The sequence below is a fragment of the Poecilia formosa genome, unplaced genomic scaffold, assembly GCF_000485575.1.
Source record: "Poecilia formosa unplaced genomic scaffold, Poecilia_formosa-5.1.2 Scaffold2, whole genome shotgun sequence".
Lineage (NCBI taxonomy): Eukaryota > Metazoa > Chordata > Actinopteri > Cyprinodontiformes > Poeciliidae > Poecilia > Poecilia formosa.
In genome coordinates, this window is record NW_006799941.1 from 5,266,813 (window position 1) to 5,284,595 (window position 17,783).

A 17,783-nucleotide genomic window follows, 5' to 3' on the forward strand; every position below is an offset into this window, starting at 1 on the left:
CTTTGTGACACAAACATACATTACTTTCTTTCAATGTAATGTTTAAAAGTCCCCACGTTTCACTCATGTGATAAAAAGTGTTTTAGTTTTAAAATATTTACACACGGGCCCAAAATGATTTAAGAAAAGATAATTACAGAAAATAATTGTTTTCATTTACGTTTTAATAAAAACTGAAATTTGAAAAATGATTTCTGTCCTCAATCACTTGAAAGCAACTTTTAATGTGATTGCAGTAATCCTAACTTTATGATTCCATATACCGAGGAGAAAGTCTTAGAGGTTGGAAGGACTTCCAGCCATCACCCTAATCTTTAGCTCAAGCCACAGATTCAAGACAGGACTCGACTTTTTCCACTCGGAAACATTTATCACGTTTAGAGTCAGAAGGAAAATGTTTTAATAAGATAATGTTGCTTTAAAACCTAAATCAGCCAAAGGTATGAATCATTTGGGGATTTAGCTGAATGTTACAAAACACTAACAATATTTAAGAGGAAAAACAAAAACATTGCAAATATATTGCCATCGTACACATTTTTACATTTCCTAGTATTGTTGAGTACAGTGAAAGAGGTCTCAGTGTTAACGTTTACAGAGTCTTTCTAGATGCTCCTTTCACCTTTCCAACTCATTCCCCTTGGAGCTCTACTGCTTCAGTTGCCCCAGCAATTTAACAAATGACCTCTGAGCACTAAATGACCCAACCCAGCAACCTATTGGTACGACTAAGGAACATATCCAGAAGGCAATCACACCGAAACAACAGATTTTTTATTTTTTTTTGAGCATCCTGTTATCCAAAATTTTGCTTTATAATGTTCTTAAGTTTTGTCAGATGGCAAATCTTCAACTTTTTCATGTGCATCCTTTATCTCCCTCAGCAGCTGAGAATCACTATGTCTATTATTTCCTAATCCTTCATTTATGTCCTGAGAAACATCTTTAGGGTTCTGACTTTTTGCTCCCCTGACCAAGCTCCTCTGTGCCGCCTACAGGTCCTCAGACTTACATAGTGAAAAAAAGAGAAAACAAATAAAATTCACCGACTGCTTCATGCGCAATTGAACTAATCTGAAAAGTACAGCCTAATAATGAAACTATGCTTGTTTGGTTTTGTTTTTTTGATGCAGGAACCGGTGCTGGTGTTCAAGTATTTCCAGGAACAGCACATTACCAGTATTGCTAAAACACAACCATTGGTGCATGATGTCCACCTCATTGGACAGGTGATTTATTCCAATCCTTCAAGGATAAAATGAGAAGATAAAATTTTTGAAAATTAATGCAGATTGTTATTTTTATTTTTATTTTATTTTTTTTGCCCGCAAGGATTTTGTACAACAGTGTTTTGTTGAATTCTGCAGAATAAAATACTTTCCATAGCTTCAAGTCTTTTGCAAGGAAATCTTCAAAGTCCATTTATGAAAACTTTTAGACACCTATGGTTCTTGGGAAACAGCCGCCCACCTCCACCATCCCTGGCCATCCATCGAAAATGTTTGTTTCCTTATCATTCTCAGCTCGCTACCAGAGGCAGGAAGAGAAAAAAAAGAAAAAAACACTTGTTTTATGTATTCTGCTTTTCTGGCACAAATACAACAAATAAAGTGACACAGACAGGGTCCACTGACCTGCTCAAAGAAGCTTTTGATTTTTATCCCCGTTCTCCCAGCAAACACCCAGTTGTCTCTCCGCTTAACAGAGCCGATCAAAGTGCTTCCCATCTCGACAAACATCTGCCTTATTTCATCTGTCATCCTGCAGCAAATGAGCAGAAAAGGCCACTGTTCTGTGACCCTGGATCGTTTTTAAATGTTGGAAAGTTTTGATTCGGGCTTACTTTGTTGCTGCATCATCAAAGGAGGCCACCAGCACAATCATTCCTGGCTTTATCTCGTTCAGGTATGCCAAGATGTCTGCCGAGTCTGATATGGAATTCAAATTTGGAAAGAAAAGAAACTGTGGCGCTTCAATAAAGCTCAGCGTTTGAAATGTGTTAAACAAATTGTCATTACTTACTTCCACTAATCATGTTAAGATGGCCAAACTTTTCTACAACTCCATTCTCACCTATTTGTGATAGAAAAAAAAATATATATATATATATTACGTACTAAATTAATTTACTTTTTATTTACAGTAATGGGAAAAATAGTCAGAAACAGACCATTCACATTGACTGCTTGACTATTATTGCAAAGCCTTGAAGGAATATATAGTGATTTACAAAAGTATTCATACCCCATATTCACCCTTTTTCACATTACAATCACAAACTACAGTGTATTTCATTGGGATTTTTTGTGCTGGACTTCGACAAAGTGGCACATAATATTGAAGTGGAAGGAAAAAGATTCATGATTTGAACTTTTTTCCTCATAAAAATGTAAAATATTGCGGTGTGGATATTTATACTGCCCCCTAAACTTAGACTGCCCTCAGAATGAACCCATACAGCAAATACAGCCATCTTGTGTGCAATTTAATCTCAGCATAACTCCAGTTTTTCTGTGAAGGCCTCAAAGGTTTTGTAGATAATGCTGGTGATCAAACATCATCATGAAGATCAAGGAACACGTCAGGCAGCACCGGGATGAAGTTGTGGAGAAGCTTAAAGCAAAGTTAGATTAAGAAATAACATTTCAAGTTTCCAACAGGGAACATCATACAAAAATGAAAAGAGAATAACACAATTACCAACATACCAAGGCATTACTTAAAGACACGTTGCATGCTCGTCTGTGAGTCAGGGTGCCAAAATCTTTCCTCAGTCCTGGTCTGTCGACGAGAAGGTACAACATTTGCATTTCCTGAGATTGCTTAGAGGGAACGGCATCTACCAGAAGCCGTTGATGACCTTCCACCGATCCTCCACAGAGAGCATCCTAACCCACTGCGCCTCGACGTGGTTCAGCCACTGAACTGAGGCAGATTAGAAGAGGCTCCAGAGAGTGATCAAGACAGTGCAGAAGATCATGGGCTGCCCTCCGCCTTCTTTGAAAGGCATTTACACTTCTTGTTGCTTCAGGAGAGCGAAGCACATCATCAAAGACGGCACTCATCCCGCCTACCTCCTGCTTGACCTGCTGCCCTCCGCCAGGCATTAGAACCAGGACAAACAGACTCAGGGACAGTTTCTTCCCACAAGCCATTATCATCCTGAATGCACCAACCTCCATTTCCCTCTAGGTCAACAGACAACAATGATACAACCAAACATTTTGCAGGCAACAACCTTTCAAGTGGAACAAACTTTGTTTTTTATTTATTTATTTATTTTTGTATTAAGACTATTCACTTTAAATCTGTTGACAAGAGAACTTAACAAATATTGCAACCACAAAGTCATTGTTGACAGAAAGTCTTCTGGTCTAAAGTTTACTACACAGAAAATATGTGGAGGCACTCTGGTCAGATGAGACCTAAACTAAACTCCTTGACCTACAGGCAAAAACTGATGTGTGGATAAAAACCAAAGCCTAATTCCGCTCTGTTCGCTCCGCCATCTGGCGAGTGAATTCATCTAACTCATCCAGTTCATCTTTACCTGTCCACAACAGTCTGGCTATGTGGGCCAGCAGGGGTAGTAATTGCCTCAGTCAGACGGTGACACCAAATCCACAGCGGATATAAAACATGAAGGGTCGGATCATAAGCAGAAGAAAAACAACAACAATTATGTTTACTTTAAAGAAATACAGTGAGGAGCAATGTGTTGTTGTGTGGACAAGGCATACAAAAAAAAAAAAGAAGCGGGTTAATATTCTCGTCATTTGATCCTTTCCTTTCTCTTCCTCTGAGTAGACAACACATATTAGCTACTATTGCCCTCTCAGACGCTGGAGTGAAAACTGTAAATCTCTGAGTGGAAGGCTTTTGTTCAGCTGAGCTAAAAATAGCATGATTAGGAGTTTGTCATTGAGGCTCAAGCAGCGAATGGACATTGAGTTTTATCTCAAGCTCTCAACACACCCCGAACACAATCCCTTGCCGTGAGGAATTGTAGCGGAAGTAACATTCTGTGGAGATGCATTTTTCAAAAGCAGAATTGATGAGATGCAAGACGGAGCTAAATACAGGGAAGTTCTGAAGGAGAACCTGTCAGACTTACGTGCAATAATATTCATGGGTTAGATTGTCCTAATCAAGGATCCTGCAGAAATCTTAAGACAGGAAAACTTGAAAATTCATGCTTGCACACACCTTTCGTTCAACCTTGGGAATCTAGACCTGAAGCAAAATGTGATTCTATAAAACATTGAGTTGATCAAGTAAATTTTGTGTTTGCAACATGACAAATCAGTGGGTGTTAATACTTTTGCAAAGCACCATATTTCTGCAAGAATAAACCTATAAGCCCGAAGCCATTCAGGTTAATCCTTTTATAAACAATCGACAATAAACATTTAGACATCATGACTTTACACAGACAGCTTGTCAGCATGCTGACTCCTATATTTATAAATCAGACTTTACCATTTACCACCACAATGTTTAGTCCTGGTCCCACATTGTTCATAATGTGACTCATGATGCTGTTGAGACACAGATGAAAATTGATTTTCACAGGAGGGTCGCAGCCTTCGCCGGTTCAGCATGCGAATCTGAGATCACATTCATACATACTTTTTACCATCAAAGCAGATTTTTGGACCAACTACATTAGCAGCTCCACTCTGGATTTTAAAAGCAAAGTGGTCCGAGGGACAGACTGCAGAGAGGCTGCACTTTGGTACTGCTTTAGCTGGGCCTTAAAATGTAAATTAGACATTAAAAAAAAAAGAACTAGGTTACCACTTTAATACAAATTGAGTATAAAACTGACTTGATTTCAAGGCCGGCAGCAAAAATGTGAATTTCTGACTCACCTGTTGTGAATGTTGTGTGAATTTTATTGAACCCTGAAATAAAATAAAATAAAATAAAGATGTATGGCATTGACAAGAGATCACTACTCAGCTTTAAAGATTTAAGAATAGAAATAAATCATCTCACCAAGAACATTGTGTGCCTTCTCCTGTGCATCAAATGAAGTCAGGAAAAAGATTAGAAGGAGCACAATCACAGCAGTGAGGGTCAGGGACGCTGCCAAGAAAGAAGAAAGACACGTGAAGATCACGAGTCTCAGAAGCAAAACCTACCAGTTTTAAAATAAACCCTCACTTCGATCTTTCATTTCAGCAACAAACCGAAAGACTGATCTGTCAAAATGAATCCTTTCAGGTGTTCTTCATGCGCTCATTACGCAAATAAAACTGGCGCAGTGCAGCGTTGGTGTCATCTTATCTGTTGCAGACGTTCCCCGAAAAATTCCCAGCAGCCAACTCTCGTATTTGTGCAAACAAAAAAGGGGGGAAAAAATGTGTCAAGGCTCCTAGAGTTACAGAAAGACCAGGACGTGGCACTAACAACACACACACACACGCACACACGCACACACACACACACACACACACGCACACACACACATGTACATACCACACCCAGTGTGAACCTGATGGTCAAGTTTCCCTTCTCAACCTAAAGAAAGTTCACTCAAGTATCAAACTACTGGGTAGACTGAATCTACCGTGCAAATAGGCATCTGACAGCGGAAGAAAGAAAAGACAGAACAGTAAAAAGGGAGATGGAAAAAGGGGCCAAAAGCCTCATATTTCAAATTGCATGGGTGAATGAAAAAAAAGGGTTTAAAGAATCATTGTAGCAGTTGTCAGAGTTTTCTATTTGTATGTAAATTTTTGTAAAACCAATATCTGCATAAAACAGCTCACACACACCTAACTGCATAAAACCTCTGGAGACTACAGAAGGAAAAAAAAAAAAAAAACAATCAAAGGATTAAAACCGAGGCGTAGAAAACACATTCTGTGATAAGAAACTAAACACAACATGGAATCATATGTGAAATTAATTACAGCAAAACAATAAAACTCAAAACATGGCAGAGAATGTGAGATCTACGCAGGCTGCTATGAAGGTGGTATGAATATGATAATGTATTATGGCATCATGTTAGTATTTAGGTTCATGGTTTTGATTAGAACCAACATTGTTAATGTTGTAATCCCTGTTGCAGCCAATAACATAATTCCTGCCAATAGCATAATTACTCTGGCCGTTTTAAATGTAATAAAGCCAATAGTGTAATAAGATTTTTAAACCAATAATGAAATAACCTTTTGCCGGTAGTGTAATAAGTCATTATGTTAACATAAAAAAAGAAAAAGAAAAAAAAAAACATTTGAAAATGCACAGCTGCAGTCAGTAAGTGTGTTACATAAAGATAATTTATTGAAAGTAAGAGATTTTTTTTGCAGTGGAGCTCATATAAAATAGGCTTGATGGATGACATAAACTTCATATTCATTCGTCAAGGTTACATACTATTCAGCATTCAGTCTTTTTAATTAATAACTGTAATCCGTGTTGGAGAATCTTGTGTTGTACAAATGGTTTGAAAGCTTTTTTTGCTCATATAATTTCTCTGTGTGGAGTGAGATTTATTGAACGAACGCGAAGTTCATTTGGTATTTAAATCTCAGTGTAAAATGTGCTAGAATGCGGAGAGAGAGATCACACGACCTACATTTTTAAATTATCTTCAGAATACTGGCCAAAAAAACGTGATAACTTATCACATTACTGGGGAAATGTTATCACCCTGTTGGCCATGATGCCTTATTACAGGAGTGGCAGGTTATTACATTATTGATTGCTGCAGTTCCCTGGACCTGTGGACTTGAATCGCATGAGTTGGAATCAACTCAAACCCGAGTAACACATTTAATGACTCCATATTCGACTTGATGATATCCCTAAAGACTGAGGGCATGATTCAGACTTCAACACCTGTGACTTCACTTCCAGTTGAAAATCTTCACCGATGTACCTTAAACATCTTCTGAATCAGAATCCCTCCGTCTGACACAACATACAGTGAAGTTACAGAAGAGAAGCATGAATAGACGCTATATTTTGCTCTATGGCATTAGAGAGGAAAAAATAAATAAAAGGTCATTGCATTTGTTTACAGGAGTTATGAGGTGGTTAAACAGAAACAAAATATGCCAAATGTGTAGATATACAGGAAATGATGTGATGGATTTATATTGCATTATTGATCAAATCAGCTGCTTAAGACTTAAAATTCAAAGTTAGGGACTTGGGACTGGCTTCAAGACTTTCTTGTGGTTTGGAAAGAGATGACTTTCCCTCAGAGCAGACAGGCTGGACTTTCCCTCTTCCTGTGCACCTAATAACTGTATTTAGCATGAGCATTTAGTGACAACCTTCTAAATGAATAAAACTAAATGAAACACAAATGTGTGAGTTGGAAGGACCAATGACAGAAAGACCATTCCAAACGTGCAAAGAGGCATAAGAGTGACAGCGCAGAATGTAGAATGAAAATCTGCATCTCCAGATGGCAGGGCAAGGAAAGTTATGTACAGATGGCAAAACACCGGAACAAAAACTATATGCAGACAGCGAGAAAATGACAGTGTGTGCAGACGAGGAGTACAATGTTTTTACAGAAACAATTGCCAGTCAACATCTTGTTGAAGAGTTGAAACACACTACCAAAAAATGCAAAGTGATAAGAACCCGCAGTTTCCAGTCTGCTCATAATAAAATTTTGGTGAGACTTTCTTACTATTTCTATTTTTTATTTTCTTTTTTATTTGGGATTTAAACAGTGACCAGATTAAGTGCAACATGTTTCCTTTTGTAGTTCTGTTATTATGGTTGGGCATTAGGATTTTTCAAACCGATTAATACCTCAAGAATTTGGATTTCATTGTCTAAAGGTGGAGACACACGGCCAGCGCTTTACGTCCGTAACTGCAGTTTACTGCGAGTTAACAAAGTCCGGGTGGCGGCACACTTTTCAGACAAGTTTGTGCAAAATATGTTGCAATCCATTCATAAGACTTATAGTTTAAAATACGCATTGAGCTGATAACACAAAATTTTAGTACAAGACACTGACATGTTTGAGAGTAATATAATAAATGTTGGGGAATTCAGAGTGGCATGAGTGCATTTGCAAAGCACAGTATTTTAAGTCCGGCTTTGCTTCTAACATTTCCTGATATTTCAAACATTTTAAATATTACTCTCTGCAAAGGCATGCTGCTAGTTTCTTACTGCCATTTTCAACCAATAAAGATCAACAAACATCTGCCTTATTTGAATCAGGTGCTGACTTGTCTTTCCCATTTTGAAGAGGGGCTCATAGAAATGTCTCTGTGTCGCACAATATTTATGCCCCAGGGAAAAAGTAAGTCATGGATGGAAAAGGAAACTACTGCTTCGATGAAGATTTTTTATTTTTAACCAGTAATAAGGTGTCACGTATTAAAAATATATTTATTTATGTAGTAAATGTAAATTTTTCCATCAAAAACATGCACTTATTTTATGCATTGGGCTATGATGCAGTTTGAAACTATATTGCTATAATTTCTTAATTTTTACACATCTCTACCAGTGATGCCAATACAGCTGCTGCAAAATATTGTAAAACACCCTAATAAAAAAAAAAAACAAACAAACAAAAAAAAACAGGAATCACATTCACTATTGTGGACATGTTTAGTTACTCTTTAAAGAGGCTAAAAATGCCAAAGATATTTTCACATGTACACTTTTAAAGAAAATATAACCAAATTTGGCACTTAGAAGCCATGTTCATCTTTGATCTGAACAAAAATTAATAGAATTTATTACATCATACTGGAATACCAGATTTCGACTTAACACAATTCCAGGAAATAAGTCCTTAAGATTGTGCCATTTTTTTTTTCTTTAAAACCATTTATATTTGCAAGGACATTAATCTGTGAAATTGTCTACTCTCAATCCTCAACAGAGAAAAGCCGGTCTTATAGAGAGGCACTAAGGGTGCATCCTTTATTTAATTTATCGTTTAGATTGTGTGTGTTCCCTCATGCAATCAAGTTCATTTCTGGAATGACTACATTTTAATTTAATATTTAGCTTTACATCATAAAATTAAAATGAGACAAAATGAAGGTGTAATACCAGAGAGAATCAAAAGGGGGCCCTTGTGCACTGCCACACTGGTCCAGGGGAACTCAAAGAGTCAAAGACAATAAAACTGTGGAAAGAAATGTCAAATTCTAATTAAAAATTTGAAGAAGAAATAGTAACAACTGAAAAAAGTGAGCCAAAAAAAGTAATGATCATTAAAAAAAAGACATCTCTCACATAAGGAATATAATTAACATAAAAATTTGAAGTAAGAACAAGCCAAACACTATTGAGCCCAGTTGAAAAGATAAATATGTTTAATAAGCAATGCGATGTCTCAAACAATTCACCAATGTATGAGCATTTAGTATTCACATTATTACAACAATTCACATTCACGGTAAAACAGAACAACAACATGACAAACCCAATAAAGACGAGACAGAAGACCTCAGTGTGGTTTTATTTTCTCATTTGCTGATCACATGGACAATGAGCGAATACAGAGTGTGGAACAAAACACAGTGAAGCAATTTCTGATTAATCATTCATTATGAACTGCCACCGGCATCCTGTGACGCTCACCGCATCACGTTGTTTGCTCCAAACTCCCTGACAGGTGCAATTTCTTTTTTTTTTCTTGTTTTTCCCCTTCTTCTCTGTTGGATAAGGTGTCAGAAAATGTTATGCAAAATCCCGACGTCCATTTAAAGGTTGTTGGGTTCGCAGCTCTGCAGAGAATTTACCTGAAGTGGGTTAATGAAAGGAGAATAGTTTCAAAGGGGAAATGGCCAGCTGGTGGATGATCACCTCTTAATGCAGCTATTTCTATCTGAAGATCATTTACATTTCTTAAGTAAAAAAAATAAAAAATAAAACATCTAATTTAGATGTGATAGTTTGCGAGAGATGCTAATTTTATTTCTGCTACAAGTTATATGTTTGAGATCTGTAACATTGTTTGAATTTAAAATATTCAGTTTTAGCTTAGCTTATTAACACTTCCACGGAAATACTGCTGATTTATTCACAAGGCACATTTTACGGTACTTATGCTATATTATTTAGTTGCTATCTTTGTCTTGTATCATTTGTGCAAATACAAACAGCTGATCAACATTAAATAGACACCAGAAAATCCGGCATCGTTTTCAATTCTTTTCAATCAAAGCACTGGAGACAAATATTTTTCACCATAAATACATTTCTAACTGGGGGCCACTGGCATTAAATTCACATCAAATATTGGAAACAACCCAAATAATTCCCAAAGATATCAAAGCAAAATACGTAATGTGCAATAAAGTGGAACGTGATGGAAAAACGATTGAACACGTTAAGCAAAGGAACAAGCAAAAAGCCACGGAGAGCCAAGAAAACAGCTGACAGTATTTATAGAGCAATCCTGCTCCCCATCAGTTCAAAGTAGCATCAGCTGGGTTAGTCCAAAGTCATGGTCTGTAAACATGTTTCCAATTACCAAGGTATCACGAAAGCATCTCATCATGGGTAGGAGAAAAGAGAGCTCTCAACAATATTATTGCAAAACATACTGCTGGCTCTGGCTACAGACATATTTCTAATCTTCTGAATGTTCCAGTGAGCAGCACTGAGGCCATAATCCAGAAGAGGAGAGAACATAATTTGTCCACACCGAGAACCAGGGGTTCTTCACAAGATTTGTGACAAAGGGGATAAAATGATAATAAGAAAACTTTCTCAACATTCAAAGACCGGTGAGTTTCAGAAATACTTGGAAGATATGGATTTTGTTTTTTCCCATGAATGCAACATCCAACACACTGAACAGCAATGGCCTCTATGCAGAGTCACTAAACAAAACTCCCCTCTGAAGAAAAAGGATGTAGGCATTCATGTTTTGAAGGACAAGTGACAAAGACATCATATGAACAGAGAAGTGTGGGGCTGGAGTCAACACGCTGACAGACCTTAAAAAGTGCCACTTTAGAAACTCGCTGAGAAACACAATGATCCTGAACACACAGCCAAGGAAACTCGATTGATTGCAGAGAAAGAAAATAAAGAGGCTAAAAGGACCAAGTCAATCACACGATTTCAATCCAATTGTAAAAGAGTGGAAAAAACGTTAAAATCAGAGATAAAAGATCAAAACTTCATCTTAAGGATTTGGAGAGTTTGTGACTTAAAATTACGTCTGTACATATATATATAATACAAGTGATCGGTTTCTCAGCACTGAAGGCTCCTGAAGTTGCCGATTCCAAACGCTGCATTTCTAACTATTTAACACGTTTCCATAAACTTGTCCAATAATTTCCCTTGACTTCATGCATTTGTCACACTTAGGTTATGGACTAATTTGTTAAAAAATCTTGAACTTTGTGTTTCTACATGTGTGGAAAGCAAATGCTTACAGACATTTGGTGTGAATTTCATGTAAAGACCCCGATAAGAAAAACATTTATGAAGAAAAACGTCAACTTGTTCAGCAATTTTTTTTTTTCCATCATATCATTATGTCATAAATCATCAAGGTTAAAATGTTCCTTTGATTAAAAAAACAACAAAAAACAACAACAACAACAAAAAAAACAACAACAATTGTACCCTGATGCACATAGGGGAAGGAATGCCACTATAATTTACAGATCATTTGTGTTAAGAACAACTCAGATTTCCAACACAAAAGGCTTAGATCTGAAGATTGATTCCCTCTGTGTGAGATGAAACCCATGTGATCTGTGAGGTAAAATTATCACTCTTTCCAACGGAGTCTGGTGGGTTTGAAGAGAGCAATATAACAGCCGCCTCCCTGTGAAACTGTGAAAATAGTCTAAATGTTGCATACTCTTGAAACGGATTATAATGAGCCATTTTTAACCCATTACGTGGTTTAGTTTAATTTCCTCACTTCTGAAAAAAGATGTTGTTTTGCATGTTCAAGTTCGAAACACTTATGTGTAGTACACGGTTGTAGTGATTTAAGTGAATAAAGCACGTTTTGGGTTTGACCCCAATTCACAGCAGAAAATTGCTTTGTGGCCATGCAGGTAATCCTGTCCGCTTTTCTTAGACTTGAGGTGTGCAAACGGCGGACTACTCTCAGAATTTATATAAGAGATAGACAGACGTGAAGCGGCAACAACAGGGATTTAAAGTGTTATACCACTGATGGAAGCTGCTCCTACAATATAGCCGCCCCAGTGATATAACAATACTCAAGAAACGACAGCTTCTCTCTATTAACCAACAAAACGTTTTCTTCTAAATTTATTGAAGGCATGTTTAAGGGATGCAGGAAAGTATTCGATTATTTATGAAAAACCCTTTACCTTAACACGTACCAGTAGATAGAAAAGACCATTCAAACCATAATCTTAATTTCCCCCCTTCTTTTTTTATTTTTAGTTCCCATTAAAAAGTCCAACATCAAACATGTTTTAAGTTCAGAATACGAAACTATTCACTTTTGTATATTTGTGTCTTGAAACAAAACCTGTCCATACAGCTGGGAGGAAGACGCACAGTGAACATAGTCTACCACAAATCCTGGTGCTGAAGACACCTACTCTGATTTAACATTGATCGCTGGTACATATATGTTTGCCAAAGCAATAAATCTATGAGGTTGAGAGGTTACGTGTCCTGAAAATCAGCGCGCATCTCGTCTGTGGCCCATTTTGTAATTGTTTTCTGATAAAACTATGATAGCAGTCCTCATCAGTACAGGAATAGTTAGTAACAACGGCAAAAAAGGTACTCTGGCCTTGAAAAGTAGTAGTTTCAAAACAACTTGGTCTTTTTTAACAATTAATATCATTTTAAAAAATGCATTACTCATGCCCAATATTCTTAGCTAATTTCACCAGTGTGCCAAGGCATTTTTATTTTTTTTTTTCAATTTTCCAATTAAATTAATTTTAGAGCTTGCGGTGTCTCTTTCTGTATGCTCTCAGTTTCAATACGACAATCTGCAAAGCAGGGATGTTGTCACAGTGGCGACATTCAACTTCAATAAAGAGCTTCGGTGTGACAGTACAGCAGGCAAGATGCTGAAGTCTAACCAAAGACAAATAACTCCAATAACACTAAAGATACATAAAAAATGAATTCCCTGGTCAACAGACAAATGTTTTAATTTAAGAAAAGAAAGAATTTGCACAGTGGAGTGTTACTTATCTCTATTTCACAAAAGCAGAAAAAAAACCAAGCCTTGTTGTAAGCGGATGCCTACAACAAAAAATTGAGCAAAAGTTAAAAGAATTTGAGTTGATGAGCAGTAAAATATTAAAATGCGTTCCTTCTAAATCAACTGCAGAAATAAACTCACTAAAAACACAGGCAGGCAGTCTGATATTTTGCCCATCTTTCCCTGCCACCTCTGATAATAAATATTTAATTTATGCTCTATTGTTGCACATTTTAGAAGAATACTGACAATGAAAGACAGAGATGGTGCTTTTAGTTTCTTTAAGCCCTGGGTTATGCCTGCAGGAACAACCTTCACCTATCAGAAGGTCCTACAGTAGCCGGAGGTAAAAACAAGGTCAAGGATTAATGCTTATCGACAGCTCGGTGTCACTTCAAAGGCGTCAACTTGAGCTGTATCTGTTCTCTGATAGAAACTGACTAAACTCGTGGGAGTCTACGATGCAACTGGGGATCAATACCTCACATCAAACAAAAGATAAAAGTCTGGGTGGAATTTAAATAAATGATGAGTCCACAGGGCAGGTGAAACAAGTCTATTATCTGATCCTCTGTAGATCAATCAGAAGGTGTTGGTAAAAATTAACCGACCCAAGTTAAATCTCAAAGAAAAAAAAATACTAGATGGTTCCAGCTTCTCAAATACGGGAGTTTGTAACATAGTCTTGTCTTGTTCTGTATTGAACCTCACATTTTAAGATGAGCAGCAGGAAGTTAAAATGGTCGTCTGTAAATAATAGTCAGCTGCAGGCCTTTGTACCGCACAATCCGTCGATAATGAACTCCTTTCCAGTCAGTGCGGCTGCGTCCCAGTTGGAGATTTATTCTAGTAGCTCCTGTCACAAGATGAAAAAAAAAAAAAAAGGGAGGTTGCATGAGATGAGGAAGGTTATGGCTGTGTTGACTTGTGCTGGGGGACAGAGAAGAGTGAAAGCTACAGTCAGAGATGCCACAATGCACTGACCTCGTCTGACTCCTCTCCCACAGTGGAGGGCCCCCTGTTGCCATCTTCCTCTGTCACCGCCGACTCCTGATCCTCCATGCGCTGCAGCAAAGAGTATCTGTACGTCGCCTCACTGGAATGAAGTTACGTGACAGTACAGGCTGATGAGTTTCTCCTGCGTTAATGGTTTAAAATAATCACGCCACGGCTCATTAATCAAGCCTGCTTACTTGACTGGGAAGCAGTATTTTCGGATGATCAATATGGCAGCAGCGACTGCCGCCGCGCAGACCAGGATCACCGATGCAATAATGCCAGGGTGAAGCCTTAACCCGGCCTAAAAAGACAAATGAATCCAATAAGATGTAACAGTGGGGTAGTTAAAGAGCCCATAAACCTAACAGCTCGGTTCATGATGTGTAGCACAGATAAAAAGGAAATACACGCAGGAGATATGACAGCTGAACAGCCATGGGTTATAAATCATAGCGAAAGCTCCGCAGCGGGGTTGTGAATCTCTGAGTAAGCACAAAAAAAAAAAGTGACACTTTCTTGGACCATCACTAATCATACAAATCATCTATTATTCCTTGGTGTGTTTAAAGCAAGGGCTGTGCATGGGATCGTTTCGTAATGTGGACTTAGTAAGTATTAGGGTTTGCAGCAATAATTAGAAAGCACAGCGAGCGTGACCGAAGCACAACAGACCCAGCAGGAACAATTTATCACGTGTGGCGGCGTCAGACACGAGAAACAGTGAAACACAGACGAGGCCGGATGGGAGTGTGACACTTGTAACGCATCACTTAGCGTTGTTTTTCTAATTGGTAGTGTTCGGGGTCTTGGAAAAATATTCACACCTGTAATGAAGAAGTCTTAATTAGTGGGACCAAATCCGGAGCGGTAACTTGTACAGACCTTTGAAAGAACCTTTGAACTTTAAAAAAAACAAAACATTTTAACTAGTACCTTGTTTAGCACTGCACTTAGTAATGGATTTACACTCAATAGCAATATCCACACTAGACGTTTTAACCATTTATTGAATAGTTATTGAGCATTTCAATAATTAGCATGTAGCCTTTTGTTCCAGGCTCTGCACAGCTGCTCCTCATTAGGAAGCATGGTTGTCTGTGAGGGGAAAAGAATTGTTACTTGCAGCAAATAAGGTCTAGTGTTCAGTAAAACCCAGACAAATGTTTGTGTGAAGTCTAAACGTAAAAGGGGAAGTGCAAAGAAGCTGCTTAAAAATGCTAGAATGTGATTACTCACCTGTCTTTTCTGTTCCTCTGCAGGGTGTTAAGACAAATGTTTCCCCGGAGGTCTGGAAACCATTTATAGGTTCTGAGAGGGGCCATGGAATAAGAGTGTGTGGGGAATTTCTGCACGTGGATTTTGTTGGCTTTTCCATAAGGACGATGAGACGCAAGGAGAAAATATCAAATATTTTAAATAAGTAAACGGTGGGATGTACTTGTAGTCATCAAAGTGTATGCTATGTTTATAGGTGGATAATGCAATTTGGTAAACCGAACCAAAGCATTCCCACATAATAATGCTGCCACTACCATGTGCCACTGTGGAAGTGGTGTGTTCAAGGTGATAATGTTAGCATTCTTCCTTTAAAGCGTTTTGAACGAAGGCAAATGGATATCAGTTATGATCAACCCACATTTTATTGTATTTTCTCTTTCTTTTCCATCATTACAATATCCTCACCAAACTCTACGCGAGTTGTGGAGAGTAGAACAACATTGCAGTAGCTTAGGTAAATATACTATTGGAAAGCAGAGTTTTTATAAATAGATTTTGAAATGGTACAATAAATGTTGTAAGGTGGTAGTGTGATTTTTTATTAATTGATATTGTACATATTGTCAAGTACAATTCAGTATATTGCGCAGATCCAGTTTCACCTGACAAGAGAACCTCTTTCAATATGTCTCCTCTGTCAGACCTGGGTTGTGACTAGTAATTCACCACAAGCGATAATGACAAACTAAAAGTTAACTCATATGAACTAATACTAAATTAATATTTATTACACTTCACAACAATGATCCTTCATATAAAACGTTAGTAAAACACGCTGACATTTGTGGTTGAAAGGTTAAAAAAAAAAAACATTTGTAAAGTACTTGTGTGAGATTAACTCTAGGGTACAATTGTGTCTCTACAGGTATTATGTTTTTGTTCAGATTGAAAGTTGTAGGTTCTTCAGAGATTATATTCTTGTCTAGACATGCATACATAAAGCTTTACCATTTTACTAATAATTCATCTGTATTTGCAGACAAATAATGGGGGACAGTAAACTGTGAGTATTTACCAGAAAACAAATTAGAAACAAATGAGGAACTTAGTGCTGGTTAAACATTACTTGATGTGTACCCCCTAATTCAATTGTGTTAATGATAGGCTAATGGTAAGCTAATTAAAAATGAAGAAGGACACAAATTAGGAATTAGGCTTGATAATTGCTTAAACCAAAGAGCTTGCATAATGCTTTCGAATGGATCTGGACAAACTAAGTACTATCTTCCTGCACTCCAAGTAATAATATATAACTCTGCAAAGTCCTGATGCATACTAAGCAGTCCTTCATTACATCACTGATAACTTGGTCTTTAAAGCAAAGTGCTGCGTTAGAATGAAAAGCTTCTGTACGTTGAGCCTTACATCATCATGACTGATCTACTTGTTAGTCTGCGACTTGTATTTATAATTTAGACTCAACAAGTAAAATATTCCAATGCATGATTTAGTTTTCCCTTTTAGGTCTTGCTAATTTTGTTGTCATAAAAGCGACTGATGAAATCATGATGAAATGATGCTGTTTGAGCTTAGTCAGCGAGGCCATGACAAGCGAAAACATGGATTATTGGGACTTTATGCATTTTTAGCTGTGACAAAGCAGTTGTTTTTCGCTAAAACACACAAGAGCATAAGGGAACATCCACGTTGCGCCACTTCAGTTGAAGGGGGCAAAAATAAGGATGAGTATTCTCTGGAGTAATGAATTACTTGGCAACTGTATTATCAAGAGACGAAGAAAACACTACTGATGTAGGGGTAATTATTAATGAGCATCATTAATACTTAAATGCTGCTCAACAGTAGAGTTAATGAGGAGGCTTACATAATGGAAGTTTCACATATTCAAGTAGTAATCTTTACTTAATGATTGATTAATGTATTATCTTCTCATTAATTTCAAATTTACCTTTTATAGTGAAGCTGAACAGAGTATTTATCACCAATTCTTTAATTCGTATAAATTCTTGCTGTCTTTAGCAACACATTTACCAAACATGCGAATAATTAGAGTTTTAACAAGCAGCTGCACCTCCTCATTTGAGGCTGCAAACTTGTAATTCCTACATCAGAGTCAGCTAAAGTTGCTGAGAGGATCACAACACTTTCTGTTTCTGCGCCTAAAAATAAAAAAAAAATGCATTTAATAAGAGCTCAGTCAATCAAACAGCGAGAGGACAATGACGATTTGGCGTATGATCGAGAATATTCTGAGGAAAATCTCTTTGCAGTCTATTTCCCCTTCATAGACTGTGGCTTTCCTTTTTAACAAACGACGAATACAGAATTCAATACCAAACACTTTACAAATAAATTTAACGACAAAAATACACACGTC

The 17,783-nt window shown here is 37.3% G+C and overlaps 1 protein-coding gene across 1 annotated transcript; it reads right to left on the reverse strand.

Annotated features, from left to right (window-relative positions):
* Positions 1-1,393: 1,393 nt before the first annotated feature.
* LOC103137477 (FAM3 metabolism regulating signaling molecule D) lies at positions 1,394-5,360 on the reverse strand. Its single transcript, XM_007551228.2, has 9 exons — positions 5,167-5,360; positions 4,999-5,088; positions 4,872-4,904; positions 4,630-4,753; positions 4,480-4,538; positions 2,023-2,073; positions 1,844-1,928; positions 1,635-1,761; positions 1,394-1,527 (listed from the first exon to the last, which is right to left on the reverse strand). The coding sequence occupies exons 1-9, from the start codon at positions 5,177-5,179 to the stop codon at positions 1,435-1,437; spliced, it is 675 nt and encodes a 224-aa protein (XP_007551290.1). The 5' UTR covers positions 5,180-5,360; the 3' UTR covers positions 1,394-1,434.
* Positions 5,361-17,783: the final 12,423 nt, after the last annotated feature.

Coding starts and splice junctions, on each gene's coding strand:
- LOC103137477 (XM_007551228.2), bottom strand. Junction 4,905..4,998: donor GAAGGCACACAATGTTCTTG/GTGAGATGATTT, acceptor ATTTTATTTCAG/GGTTCAATAAAATTCACACA. Junction 4,539..4,629: donor ATCTGCTTTGATGGTAAAAA/GTATGTATGAAT, acceptor GTGTCTCAACAG/CATCATGAGTCACATTATGA.